Genomic DNA, 14,359 nt, shown 5'->3' with positions numbered 1-14,359 from the left:
TTAATAAATCCTTCCACTTGATTAGATGCTGCATTTCAGTACAGAAATTTGAATCAAAGGGGAGAGAGAAAAAGACGGAGAGGAACTATTTAGAATTCATGTTGCTAGATTCTATTCTGTCCTCACTACCCTAGATTCTATTCTGTCCTCACTAGCCTACTCACATGTGATATCTGGAATCTGGAAGATAAATCACTAACTGGGGGACGATTCACTTTGAAAAACTGATACTTCTTCTTTTGAAGAAATACAAAGAGGCAAGTCGTTTAATTTTCTTATTGGTATATTGAGATATTGTTCACATTTTTTTAAAAAAAGAAATAATATAAATTAACTGATTTGTACATTTATATCAATCTTTATGTTTAAAAACTATATAATATTGATGCCTACATTTAATAATTGAAATCCAAAAGTCAAGAGAGCCATATTCCAAATGTGAAGAAATCAATTCCATTGCTAAATTCTTGAATGATTTCAAAAGGACTTCAGCGTATCATTCAACGGATTGTGCCTGTAGTGTCTAAATGCATCACTCAGCCTCTATATCATCACAGTCAAAATGGAGTCACAAACATCATTTAAAAGCTTTTAAAATTTATTTATTTATTTATCCATCACATTCTTAGGGTAGAATATATGGTAGCCACCTACACACTATCCTTCCAACAACCTTGTAAATAATGTTAAGTCAAGAAGAGAGCTGAATTAAATATAATACGGTACATTTTATGTGCTTAGCAATTTTTTCAGTGGTTTGCAAGTAGAAGGTACATATGGAGGGGAGGGAAGATGGTGGGTATTTTAACACTTTGCCTTTTGTTGTGGTTTCAGTCCAGACTAGTCCCCTGTATCTGTTATTTATACTGGAAGGAAAGCTTCCACTGGTGAGAATGGAACTCAACACCCAGTTGAGTAGAGCGGGTGTGCTTTACATGTGGCAGGTAGAATCCAAATTGAGATTGCAGCAGGAGACTAACAAAAGATTTTCCGACTCCCTCCAGAGTATATCCTTCACATGAATTAACACATTTTTAAAAAATCAAACAATTATCAGTTGTGTGAATGATGCCACATTTTGTTTGTCCTTAAGCACTGTGACTGAAAGGATTGGAATTTTTCTTTTTCTTTTTTCATATCATTTTTATTAGTTTAACAATAATACTTCCCATTGCAATATCTCCTCTTATATTATACATTTTGGTTTTTAGGGCCCTTCCTTCAAACCTTCCTTACGATTTTCTATCTTTCATTTCAAAATTTCTGCATTTCCACTATTTAACCATTGCTTTAAAATCAAAAACATTAAAACACATCATACATTATTATCCTTATCTGCAGTGGCTTTTGTACCTTTCCTTACAAAGCTTCTTGCAATCCTAACAACGCATTGTCTTTCAAATAATTTACAAATTTGGTCCAGTCCTTGATGAACTTTTGGTCCCGCTGTCCTCGGATTCTTCCCGTCATTTTGGCCAGTTCCGCAAACTCAATTAGCTTCAATTGCCATTCTTCCTTTGTCGGTAATTCCTCTTGTTTCCAGGATTGGAATTTTTCATTCCCTCATTGAAGTCCATATTCTATGCTAGCAATAGCTAACATGGTGTCTTCCATATATCTATTTATTTTACTTATTTCACAAGTAGAACCACTTTGATCGTAGAAGACATCAAAGTGGTTACTGAAATATTGATGCTGTTCGACTACAGCCCCCATCATCCATAGACAGCATGTCAAATGCCCAAAGATAATGGGAGCTGTAGTCAAATATCATCTGGAGGGCACTGCATTGATATTCCTTGAACTATTCAAAAATGGATCTGTTTTTTAAAGTTTTATTTGGAATGATTTCCAATACTTAAAAAATAATCAACATATATTCATTTGATAAAATACTGTAGTGCCAACGCATATACCTAAAGTGAATAGAAGGTAATGAAATGAATTTTTTCCACTTTGATTAAAAACTGACAGAAGCATTGTATCTTTGTCAATTTTCTAAAATTATTAATCTGTTGGCTTTCTCTAACATTATTGAAGGCTCCCCTGCTCTGAGATGGTGGTTAATAGACTGAGGAAAAATTACTGGGTTACATTTTAAAGAACATTTTTATTATTATTCTGTATCTCCCTTATGCTCTCTTACCATAAAATAAAACATTGACAATCACTTCTTTACATACAGACACAATACTATATGTGATAATAAAAACTCACAGGACAAGAAATAAAAGGTAAGAAGAAGGAGATCAAGAGATAATGTATCTCCCTTTCTTCTGTTTCAGGTCGACACTCATGCAGGACGTAGGGGAAAATGAGACGGAAGTAACAGAATTTATCCTTGTGGGGTGGTCAAATCGACCCAAGGCAAGAATGGGATTGATGGTCCTCTTCATTGTATCCTATGCCGTCATCCTTGTTGGAAATGGGCTCATTATTGTGGTGGTCATAAATGACTCCCGGTTGCACAGCCCTATGTACTTTTTCCTCTGTAATTTGTCCATCATTGACCTTTGCTTCTCATCAACTGGCATCCCACAGTCCATAGTCAACTGTTTAGTGGATAGACCTGTAATGTCCCTTCCGCTGTGTTATTCTCAAATTCTTCTGGGTCTCCTTTTTGGAACGTGTGAGTGTTTGCTGCTGGCTGTCATGGCTTATGATCGCTTTGTGGCCATTTCCAATCCACTGCGATATACGCTCATCATGAACAGGAATATTTGCATCACCTTTGCTGCTATGACATGGACGACTGCCTTCATGGTTACAATAGTCCCCTGCCTTGCGAAGCCAGCACGATTCTGTGGGAACAATGAGGTGGACCATTTAGTATGTGAATTCAAAGCTGTCTTTAAGTTACTCTGCACTGATACCTCTGCTGATACATTGGGCATGTTTTTTACAAGTACTTTCACACTTGTTTTCCCTCTGATTTTCATTGTTTTTTCTTATATACGCATTCTTGTCGCCATCATGAGAATGCACTCAGATTCCGAAGGGGGTAGGATGAAGGCTTTTTCTACATGTGGGTCTCATTTGGCTGTGGTGGTTATGTATTATGGCTCATGTATGGCCTCCTACCTCACCCCTCAGAGTAAAGAATCCTATTTAGGTGATAAGATAATTTTTGTATTTTACGCAATAGCCACCCCCATGTTTAATCCTCTGATTTATACACTCAGGAATCAGGAAGTAATGGGGTCATTGAAGAGACTAGTGAGTGGAAAATAATAATACAGAAGTATGTTATTAGATACTTTTAGTCCACTAACATATATTGGTGTTTTCCTATATATAAACTGTTATATTTACATCCCAAACCAATCTTTTTTTTTTATTTTTTAAAAAAACTTTATTTGGTAGTTTATTTAAAATAAATAGGAATATGTTTGAATTTAACTCTGATTCTCAATAAATGGTTTGTATGTATATGTGTGCTCACCTGCATAACGTGTTTATTTAAAAATTAAAATGTAAGATTTCAGACTACTACCATGCATATAATAATTTAATAATAATAATTTTTATTTATACCCCGCCCTTCCCAGTCAAGACTGGGCTCAGGGCGGCTAACAACAAATAGTATCGACACAAATATAAAAGAAACAATTCAGTTAAAACACAGATTAATACAATGTTAAAATTCAATTTTAAATTAAAAATCTACGAATAAGATAAAACCATTATAAAATAAAACCTTAGGGGAGGGTAACCGTGGGGTCAGACTGCGTCAGTCTGAAGGCCAAACAGAACAGCTCTGTCTTGCAGGCCCTACGAAAAGATGACAAATCCCACAGGGCCCTAGTCTCCTGGGACAGAGCGTTCCACCAGGTCGGGGCCAGTACTGAGAAGGCCCTGGTCCTGGTCGAGGCCAGCCTAGCCACCTTGTGACTCGGGATCTCCAATATTTTATTATTTGTGGACCATAATGTCCTCTGTGGGTCATACCAGGAGAGGCGGCCCCGTAGGTACGAGGGTCCTAAGCCGCATATGCATTGATCATCACAAAATAAAATAAATTGGTTATTCAGGAGCTATACTGCCTGCACAGCCTGGCTCTGGAATTAGACAGAGACTCAACTGCCCAGTCCCTGATCCCGGGTGATTCCTAGTCCAGTCTCTGTGGCAGATAGGACAGAAAGTTTTGGCATACCCCATTAAAAGCTCTTTATGTCCCCTGAAGATCTCAAAACCCAAGCAGGTTTGTATGTTAGAATAAGGTCTTTCAGATAGCTTGGACCTAAACCATTTATACATCATAACTAGCAGTTTTAATTGTGCAGGAAATAGGCTGGAAGCCAGCCCCTCTTGTTTTAGCAAGAGACTTGCATGCTCCCTATAACTAGCCCCAGTCAACATTCTGGCTGCAGATCTTTGACCCAGATGAAGTTTCTAAGTCGTTTTCAAAGACAGCCCCACATCAAGTGCATTATAGTAATCCAAACAGGATGTAACTAAGGAATATATCACTGCAGCCAAATCAGATATATCAAGGAATGGTTGAAGCTGGCAACAGGTTGGGCTAGATGAGATAGGTGGCAAACTCTTTTGAGTGTGCAGACACTTGCTTTGTCAGGGTGGGATGCTCAGAATTTTTTTCTATATGGTCACATTTAATCTCACGTTCTCATGTTTTATTACTTCCAAAAGCTGTCCAAAAGCACTCCTGGCCACTGCAGAGACTGGGCATTTAGGCTCAGGGCTGAGTCCAGGAGCACACCCAATCTGTGAACTTCTATCTTCAGAGGGAATGTTACCCCCATCTAGGACTGGCAGAATTAGGTGAAAGTGTGACTAAAAACGCCTGTGTTCATGAAAACAACACACAAAAATGCATTACACCTCAGACAAATTGTTTGCAGTATTAATCAAAACTGCACACAAAATGTGTATCTTAGGAGAAATGTGAAGTAATGTGATGTATTTTAATGAGGATAGGTTTGTTTTTAATGCAAATTGCAGTACTGCAGAAATGTGGAGACCATAATATAAGATTGCATACTTTCCAAGTGTCCCTATTTTTCAGGGACATATTGTTACATGGAACAAAGTTTATACAATTCCTCCTGCAGTTCCTCTTAAAAGAACTTAAGAGACAGTGTGGTGTAGCGGTTAAGAGCAGTAGACTCGTAATCTGGGGAACCGGCTTCGTGTCTCTGCTCCTCCACATGCAGCTGCTGGGTGACCTTGGGCTAGTCACACTTCTCTGAAGTCTCTCAGCCCCACTCACCTCACAGAGTGTTTGTTGTGGGGTAGGAAGGGAAAAGAGATTGTTAGCCACTTTGAGACTGCTTAAGGTAGTGATAAAGCAGAATATCAAACTCTTCTTCTTCTTAAAGCAAACTGTTACAAGACTACAGATCCTGGGCCTTTGATGTAATTCCCGTATCCCTCTATCCCAGCTTACTGTCTCAGTTGATTTGTCTCCTATCGATCTTAAAGGCGAATATTTGAGATTGTGAAATTGTGATCACAACTCTGTGACATTTAAATGGGCCCATCTATTGTATAACTATAGCCATCTAACTGAAAACATCAATGGGGACTTGTTCCAGATTTTGGATACCAAAGGAGGCCTATGTTCTGTGCCCACCTGCTGGACATCTGACATTGAAGGAGATATGGGGAAGAGCCTCAGAAAGAATATTTCAGAAAGGGAGGGGGAGGCTTCTTCGAAAGGTGCTTTTGCCAAGAACTTCAAGACAGTCTCTATGTCTTAAAACTACAGATAAATCTGAAGCAGCCTCACCCCTCTTTAAACAAGTTGGTAGATGGCAACAGAGTTGTGACTTTTTTGGTCATGGATCATTGGTGATAGCTCCACATCTCCAATGTTATGGCATGGTCTGGGAATAAATGATAACGCCAAATTGCTAATGTTAAACAGGCCTAGGACTGATCACTGCCCAAATGGAAGTCAGCCTTGAAACTCCATAAAGATCAATGGTTGAAGAAAGCTGGGACACAAAAGTGCTAAATAATGTTGATGTATAAATATACTAAATAATAATACTGGCAAGGATGCTACATAAATTCTGCTGGAGGAATTATATGAAATCAACATGGCATTTCACATTGACTGATATTTAGCACAGGTAGGTAGCCGTGTTGGTCTGAGTAGAAGCAAAATAGAAAAATTCCTTCAGTAGCACCTTAAAGACCAACTAAGTTTTTATTTTGGTATTAAAATTTATATTTTATACCAAAAATAAAAACTTAGTTGGTCTTTAAGGTGCTACTGAAGGAATTTTTCTATTTTGATATTTAGCAGTTACCGGTATTCTACCTTCAAGTTAGTTTTTGCAATGTTCTTCACTGTGGTCATAAGTTTTAGTTGTGGAGTAACTTCAGAAAGTAATGAGACATTTGGGAATGCACCCAATGGGAACACAAAAAAGCAGAGCACTAAAATAAAATCTAGCCCATTGTTTCCTATATAAAAACTCCCATTGAAAATTAGTTACATCTCTATTAATTTACTCAGGCGCCATCTGTGTGGTTTGCTTGGCCCTTAAAAAATAATAATAATCCTGATTCTCCAGTGCTAATTCTTCTAAGAGTGCTTGAACTATTAGTGCATTAAAAGGTAATGTAATGGCTTTTGTTTTCAAGGGGTTTTAAGAAGGTAAGTAATGAATTGTCTTACACATTTTATTCTTTATAATAATGATATATCATAATACATGTTTTATGCATTTATATCAATTTTGTTCCATATATAATGTGCAAAATACTATTCTCTCCCTCACTCTCCTAGAAACAACAGTAGCTAGTCATTAGTATTATAATAAAATTATTGATGTGTCCATAGGCTGTGTGATTTTCTTACAAGGGGCTACTAGGGGCTGCATCCACTGGCAGTCACACTCAAAGTACTAAAAGACTGGTTAAAATTAATAGAAATGGCTATGCAAGGTTTGCTCATTTCTGTTTTTCTGACTGTATGGGGAAGGGAGAAATGAAAATGTTGTGGATGAAATGTTCACTATGTTATTTTCTTGTTCTGCTTCGCAAGACATATATTTGCATCATAAAATTCCCTTAAAAGTTTACATTGTGGAAAGGAAACATGTGTCCGTTTACCCTCTAAATTGCCACCCATGAAATAATAATAATAATAATAATAATAATAATAATAATAATAATAATCAGACCCTCCAAATCTCTGTTTCCCAAGGCCAGTCCTGAATTTACAGAAGGCATCCTAGTTTTTTATTTGGTCCCAGAATGTCCCACTTTTCCTTAGGGCATCCCTATTTTCATTGGAGAAATGTTGGAGGGCATAGAGTTATGGGACCCTACGAGCCAATGTGATAAGTAGCTGTACAAACCTTAGGAGAAATCTGAAGGCAGCCTTGTGTTGAGAAGGTTTTTTTATGCTTAAAGTTTTATTAAAGGTAAAGATAAAGGAACTCCTGACCATTAGGTCCAGTCTTGACCGACTCTGGGGTTGCGCGCTCATCTCGCATTATTGGCCGAGGGAGCCGGCGTATAGCTTCCAGGTCATGTGGCCAGCATGACAAAGCCACTTCTGGCAAACCAGAGCAGCACATGGAAACGCCGTTTACCTTCCCGCTGTGTGTAGCGGTTCCTATTTATCTACTTGCACTTTGATGTGCTTTTGAACTGCTAGGTTGGCAGGACCTAGCAGTTTCATTATGTTTGTATATATACTGGAAGTTGTCCAGAGTGGCTTGGGCAACACAGTCAGATGTGCAGAGTAGAATTCTTATTCTTATTCGTATTCACCAGGACAACCCTATTTTAATCAGAGAAATGGAGGATATGATAATTTACTGTAGGAAAGTTCAGTGGTCAGAGTCTCTTACTTGAGTATAAGGAAGAGAGGTTTACTGAGGCAAAGTAGAGGTACAGGTTCAGCAATAGGCAATGAGTCACAGAAGCCTTTACACTCTAGGTGACAGGAAAGGTGAGAGTAGGTAGCCTAGAAAGAATAGTTCAGTCTTGCAGAGTCCAAGGTTGGGGCAAAGAGTTCAGAACTGAAAAGAAGCAACTGAGGTCACAACAGGTTGGGCTAGATGAGTTTGGTGGCTAACTCTTTTGAGTGTGCAGACACTTGCTGTGTCGGGGGTGGGATATGTCCGTAGACTAGTTCCTACGAGCGAGCAAGCATGCACGTACCACACACACTCCTCTCTGTCTAGGCAAGCAAGAAACATTATCAGACTTCAAATGCATATTTCAGCCATGCAAATATACTTAAGGGTTCGAAACAGGGTTACTGAGTGTTGCAACTTGGAAGGTGTTGTAGCCTTGAAAGAGAAAAAACTTTTTTTCTCTCTCTTTTTTGTATTTTTGTGTTTTATGTGATTTTTTGTATTTTTGTGTTATATATATATATATATAATATATACTGTATATTAGTTTTATAAAATCAATAAATATTTTTTTTTGGGGGGGGGGGGAGAGAAAGAGAAAAAAGGCTATGAGCCAGAGGGTTGCAATCAGCTCCTGGATCTGAGGTCCCCCAGCCCTGCCATAGAAGGGGTTGTGAAAAGGAGGAAACATATTTATTTATCTTTCCTTACTTTTCTTTATTATTTGATACAAGTGGGATTTTTTTTTGGGGGGGGGGAGTAATTAAACATGAATTTTATTTTTATTCATACTCTTCTATGTTTCTTCATGCCAAGAGTCTAGTAATCTACTCCTTAATTTGTAAATGACATTGTTTAGTTTCCAAACTGATAGGCACTCATCTACCTGAATTCGCTATTAGGGAGAATTCTGGCCCTTGAAAGTTATGGACCATAGTCATATTTATAGTATTATGTTGAGGGATTACTCTGTGTCTAAAGATGCAAAATAATAGAAATTAATGGAAAATTCCATTGGAAAAGGCACTGCCTTCATTTCCCTCAATGAAATAAAAAAGTAATATATAAATACATCAGTGGTTTTATATTTTTGCTATTTTTATACGTTTTTATCACTCTGTTTTACTGTTTTTATGTTATCCTTTTCAACACTTAGGGATTAAACAAAATTAAGTTGCTTAGAAATGATGGTAAATAAATAAATGAATGAAATAATTAACTCAACCATAACAATTCTAGACACAGAATAACATTATAAATGTTCCCTGGGAACTCAGGCATTTTGTGTCAGCCCACATTAATACACTTATCTGAGATTTAGATGTTTTCTAGGCTCATAAATTTTTCTATATGGTCACATTTAATCTCACAGCCTGATGCTTTATTGCTTCATCTTCTGTTAAATAAACTAGGCATCTGAAAAATAGATATGCCCAGTAAATAACAAATAAGTTTGTTTAATTGTGTTCTAATCTATTTTAAAAATATTTAAACGTCATTATTTATCTCTCCCCGTCCCCATCTTATCAGCCTTTATGCAGGAAGTAGGAGAAAATGAGACCGCAGTGACTGAATTTGTACTTATTGGATGGTCGGGCCGCCCCAAGTCAAGGATGGGTTTAATGGTGTTCATGATAATTGCATATTCGATTACAGTTGTTGGAAATGGACTCATTGTGGTGGTGGTTATAGCTGATCCCCGGCTCCACAACCCCATGTATTTTTTCCTGTGCAATTTGTCCATCCTTGATCTGTGCATGTCATCATCTGGAGTCCCACAATCTATAGCCAACTGCCTGGAGGACAGACCCGTCATGTCTTTTCCTTTATGCCTCACCCAACTCTACACTGGCCTTTTCTTTGGCTCAACCGAATGCTTCCTTCTTGCTGTCATGGCTTACGACCGATTCATTGCCATCTCCAACCCACTCCGCTACATGCTCATAATGAACAATACAGTTTGCACCGTCTTGGCTTCTGCGACTTGGGTTTAGCGCCTTTATGTTAACAGTAGTCCCCTGCCTTGCAAAGCCAGCTAGATTCTGTGGAAACAATGAGGTGGACCATTTATCATGTGAATTTAAAGCTGTTTTCAAACTCATTTGTACAGATACCTCTATGAGCCAACTAAGCATATACTTCACTAGCACTTTAACGCTGGTTCTGCCCCTTGGCTTCATCCTTTTTTCCTACATGCGTATCCTTGCAGCCATCCTGAGGATGAAATCAGGAGGCAGGATGAAGGCATTTTCCACCTGTGGGTCCCACCTGGCTGTGGTTTGCATGTTCTATGGCACATGCATATTTACATACCTCCTCCCTCAAAATAAGAACACGCGTGACGTTGACAAAATTATTTCTGCATTTTATGGAGTGCTGACGCCCATGATCAATCCTTTAATTTATACACTCAGAAACCAGGACGTGTTGGGAGCATTGAAGAGGCTTCTGTTTACAAAAAGCTTATAGGTAACTAATTACACTTTTTAAATAACCTTTTTGTTTGTAGACATTTTATTTGTAATACATAAGGGAAGTGGACTGATTTAACCACCCACATTAATTTCCAGTCTAGAAATTAAAAAATGGTTCTTTAAATTAGTCTCTAAATCTAGAAAACTAGCTTTTTTCAGGAGAAATGAAGAGTTCATCTTGATTTTCATTAACATTGTCATTTGGGGGTGAGGCAACTCTTAAACATGCAAAAATTCCACCACCTCTGCAGCTGGAGGTGGTAAAGTGCCAGTTAAACCTGTTAAATGTATGAACTGGTTATTAGAACCCCTGAATATTCAGTCACTTCAATACTTTGCATTGATGATGTTATAGTATATTTTTATAACATATGTTTCTCTGCGTTTTATTTTGCTGTACATGGCTTAAAGGTATTGTATTTAATGGGCTAGAGAAATGGTCATAATAAAAACACTATATATATTTATATATTGAAGCAATGATAGTTATATGTGAAATTAACGGTTACCATATTTAATCCCCTCTTCAGAAATATAGATAGGAACTTTATTTGGATTAGCCGCTAGCCATAAAAATAAGATAAAATATAATGGAAATAGATATAAATTGTCAGCTATACAAAATACATTCTGAATGCTTACATCAATACAAATATCAGAACTTAGATCTTATTCTAATTGCCCTGGCTAATTTTTTTTGCAGTTTTTGCTGTCACCTGGTTATCTTGATCTGCCAGAAGAAAAGACACAATAGCAATGGTTGAGTGACCTCATATAGATAGCAGTAGTGGCATAACAACCCCACTCCTCAAATCTTTATAAAGAGTACAACCTAGCAGTGCATGAGCCACTGACTTAATACTGCCATCTCCACATGAATATCAGCATTTTTCAAGTGGATTTTTTTGAAATCGACCCTCAAGTACATCTGAAGGCAGTATGTTCAATCTTGCATAAGTGAAAGCACATCTGTGTTTTGGAACTGTTAAATTTTGCAAGTAGGGTGCCAATGCATCAAGAAGTCTAGGTGGAAAATAAACATACCATGGACAAAATTTCCTTATGGTGGCCAAATTATTCTGTCATTCAATGTCATATAGGAGCTATCTAACTAAATTATTTGCTTCGCTGAAGCCCAGTGTTAATACCTATTGTGGTGATAAACCAAAGGAATAAAGCTCTTGGATAACAATTTTAGTTCAGGCACTCTTGTGATGATCTTGCAATACTAGCGGTAGTAGACCAGTGGGGGATAAATTCATACCATAATTAATTAAATGCAGGGCCGTCTTAAGCCCATCCAGCGTCCTGGCGCTAAGGTCCCTCCAGTGCCCCCCTCCAGAGCCAAGGGCCCGGGAGTTCCAAGTGGACCGCGGCAGCAGCGGGAGGCCACCTCCGAGGACTCTGCGCTGCGCCACCTCGTTTCCCCAGCGCTGGGTTCCGCTCAGTCAAGCTTCGCCACCAGCGCGCGCACAGCGGGACCAGCAAGAGCTGCTTGGGCGCTGTGTGCATGCTGGTGGCGAAGTTCAACTGAGCGGAACCCAGCGCTGGGGAAATGAGAAGGAGGCGCAGCGCGGAGTCCTCGGAGAAGGAGAGAGATGCAGCACAGCCTCTCAGCTCGTGGAGCGCAGTCCTGGCCAGATCGCCGGAACCCTGCGCTCACTTGGCACCCTTCCAGCACCCTCCAGCACCCGGTGCCATGGTTCTCCGTGCCACTAGCCTCTATGGCTAGGACGGGCCTGATTAAATGTCCTATATAGACCAAATCTGTAATCCAGATTCGCCTCCAAGTGCAGTGATACGTTTGGAACACAAATAAAATTTGTCTTAGAAACTTGGACTGAACAGCTTCTGTGGGCCCAAGGTGAGCACCTGTCCAAATCTGAGCTCCATATAAAAACTGTGCTAGGGGTTAGCTTTAAACATTTCAAGTGCTGAAGGTATATACGATTGCCACCTTTTGTGTGGAAAAAGAGTGTCATAATTTTAGCACTTGGAGACACTTTTCCTCTCTGTATTTCAGGTGTGCTGCCCTGTTGACTGAAAAAAACAAGGTCAATATATTTAAAGATTTTAACTTGTTTGATCGACTGGTTATCCATATACCATCTGTGGGCCCTATAGTTTATTGAGAAGACCATGACTTTAGAAATATATTTTACCACAAAAACTGATTTTTGATTTTTGATTTTTTTAATTTATTTTTTGATGCAGTATTCCGTTTTTCTAGACTGGAGATCTACCCCCACTGATTGTGTGCCTGCTTGAGATGGCAGTAGTTGATGTGGTTAAGGGTTGTAGAATCTATGGTAAAATATTGCATGCCACCTTCCAACATCCCTCAGATAAAAGTAAGGATATTTCTCAGTTTCCCTCCACAAACTGACCTTCCTTGACCTACCATTTTTGTCCTCTCCCCTGAGCATATCAGAAGGGTGAGTGTGACCATGACTACACTAATGGGGCACAACACACAAACCATCCACCATCCTGAGAAACCCCTTAATTTTATTTAATTTTATTTACTTTTATTTTTTTGGTAGATTTTGTAGATTTACAAAAATAAAAAAACACATCAAGAAATAAATTTTGGGAAGGGGTAAGATTAGACACAGACACACAAAGCATTTATTAATTAAGAAAAATCTAGACTCTTGCAATCTGCTCCACCTTTCTTCCCACCCAGGATGGCCCTGCCCTCTGCCTCCACCACAGAGCTGGTGCATAATTGAAGCCTGGCCCCAATGGCAGCAGCCTCTCCTTTTCCTCACCCACTCTCCAGGTGCCCAAGGAAGAAGACCGGCAGCACTGTGCCTCCTCCCTGAGCTCAGGAGTGGCAGCAGTGGCAGAGAAAATAGGGACATTCCAGGATGAAATCAGAAGCTGGGAGGGATTTCATAATTCAGGGACTGTCCCTGGAAAATCGGGACACTTGGAGGGTATTGTGTAGTATGATATGAGCATTGTAGTGATTTAAGGAGGGAGGAGTTTGTAGTTTTGATGAATATGCGGCTTTGAGATTGTTTTGTCCATGCCTACTTGTAGCATCACAGAAATAGAAATAGATCATTGGTGTTCACTCATGGCCTTGCATATGCAGAAACAAACAGTTCATCTCCATGCAAATGCAGAAACAACACAATGGATTTGTATGTTGCCCTGTATGTTGCCTTGCACATACCAGGCTCTAATATATAGAATATATATTAGATTCAGCCAAGTTCTGAGGTCTTGATATGCAAGGGCAGCAGCAGGCTGTTCAGGGCTTTAAAACCCTTATTAGACAATAACCCTGCCCCCCAAACATATTCAGAACTAGATTGGGGTGGGAGTTCACAGGTCTATCCAGGGCAATAGATATTGATCTGTGGCCACAACATTGTTCACTGGGTGTTCATGCTGTTAACTCTCCATGGGGTTGCCTCCTTGGTCTGAACAAATGGGCATGTGTTACATGGATGGGGTACAGAGGAATGTGATGGGACACTCTGATGCTGTGGTTGGATGACAACATCACTGCCAACAGTCCTCTGGATGCCCTCATTACACAACTGCGCGAGAACAACCTGGTTGCCAGGAAAGGTATCAACCTCACACTGGTGACTGGTGACCTCAATTCTCTGTGTAGTAAGCATCCAGGCATGCCCTCACCTGGTCAGATCTTGATGCCTGTGAAGGGAAGAAGAACAAGGCCATCCAGCATTATCTGGCATGCTGCGGGGATGGAGTGATCCAACACTTGAGTATAATATTCACTTCAGAGGCTGTTCCGATCAGACGGTGTGCGCCTCACAGATGTGGGCAATGAACACTGGTTGCAGGACATATCTGGGGGCTAAGGGGTTTGTTGCAAGTCTGAGTGGTTTGGTGGTGAGCCATCCCCTGCTGGTACTGGCTCAGGTAGCAGATAAGGCATTGGGCTGAATCCTTAGTCACAGGGTTACTCATTAGAGGAGTCCAGGAGGGAGCCCACTGGGGAACCAATGGGCCAATGCACCACTATAAATGGCAGCCTGTGCAGGGTCGTGGCATCCAATCCATGTTGTG

General features: G+C 39.5%; 1 protein-coding gene and 1 pseudogene across 1 annotated transcript; both read left to right on the top strand.

Annotated features, from left to right (window-relative positions):
* Positions 1-2,295: 2,295 nt before the first annotated feature.
* On the top strand, positions 2,296-5,462 carry LOC132592906 (olfactory receptor 13H1-like). The gene is made up of 3 exons (XM_060281130.2): positions 2,296-3,216; positions 4,130-4,201; positions 5,403-5,462. The coding sequence occupies exons 1-3, from the start codon at positions 2,296-2,298 to the stop codon at positions 5,460-5,462; spliced, it is 1,053 nt and encodes a 350-aa protein (XP_060137113.2).
* Positions 5,463-9,451: 3,989 nt separating this feature from the next.
* Positions 9,452-10,307, top strand: LOC132592905 (olfactory receptor 13H1-like; annotated as a pseudogene).
* The last annotated feature ends 4,052 nt before the right edge of the window (positions 10,308-14,359 follow it).

Source organism: Zootoca vivipara, chromosome 12, assembly GCF_965207765.1.
Source record: "Zootoca vivipara chromosome 12, rZooViv2.hap1.1, whole genome shotgun sequence".
Lineage (NCBI taxonomy): Eukaryota > Metazoa > Chordata > Lepidosauria > Squamata > Lacertidae > Zootoca > Zootoca vivipara.
The sequence above is the reverse complement of the archived record's forward strand: the minus strand, read 5'-3'. Positions and strand labels throughout refer to the sequence as shown.

Bases quoted from the DNA above. Each gene is read 5' to 3' on its own strand.
- LOC132592906 (XM_060281130.2), top strand. From the start codon at position 2,296: ATGCAGGACGTAGGGGAAAATGAGACGGAAGTAACAGAATTTATCCTT. The intron at 3,217-4,129 runs GTGAGTGGAAAA...TCTCTGTGGCAG, and splicing joins TGGGGTCATTGAAGAGACTA to ATAGGACAGAAAGTTTTGGC. The intron at 4,202-5,402 runs GTTTGTATGTTA...CCTCTATCCCAG, and splicing joins AGATCTCAAAACCCAAGCAG to CTTACTGTCTCAGTTGATTT.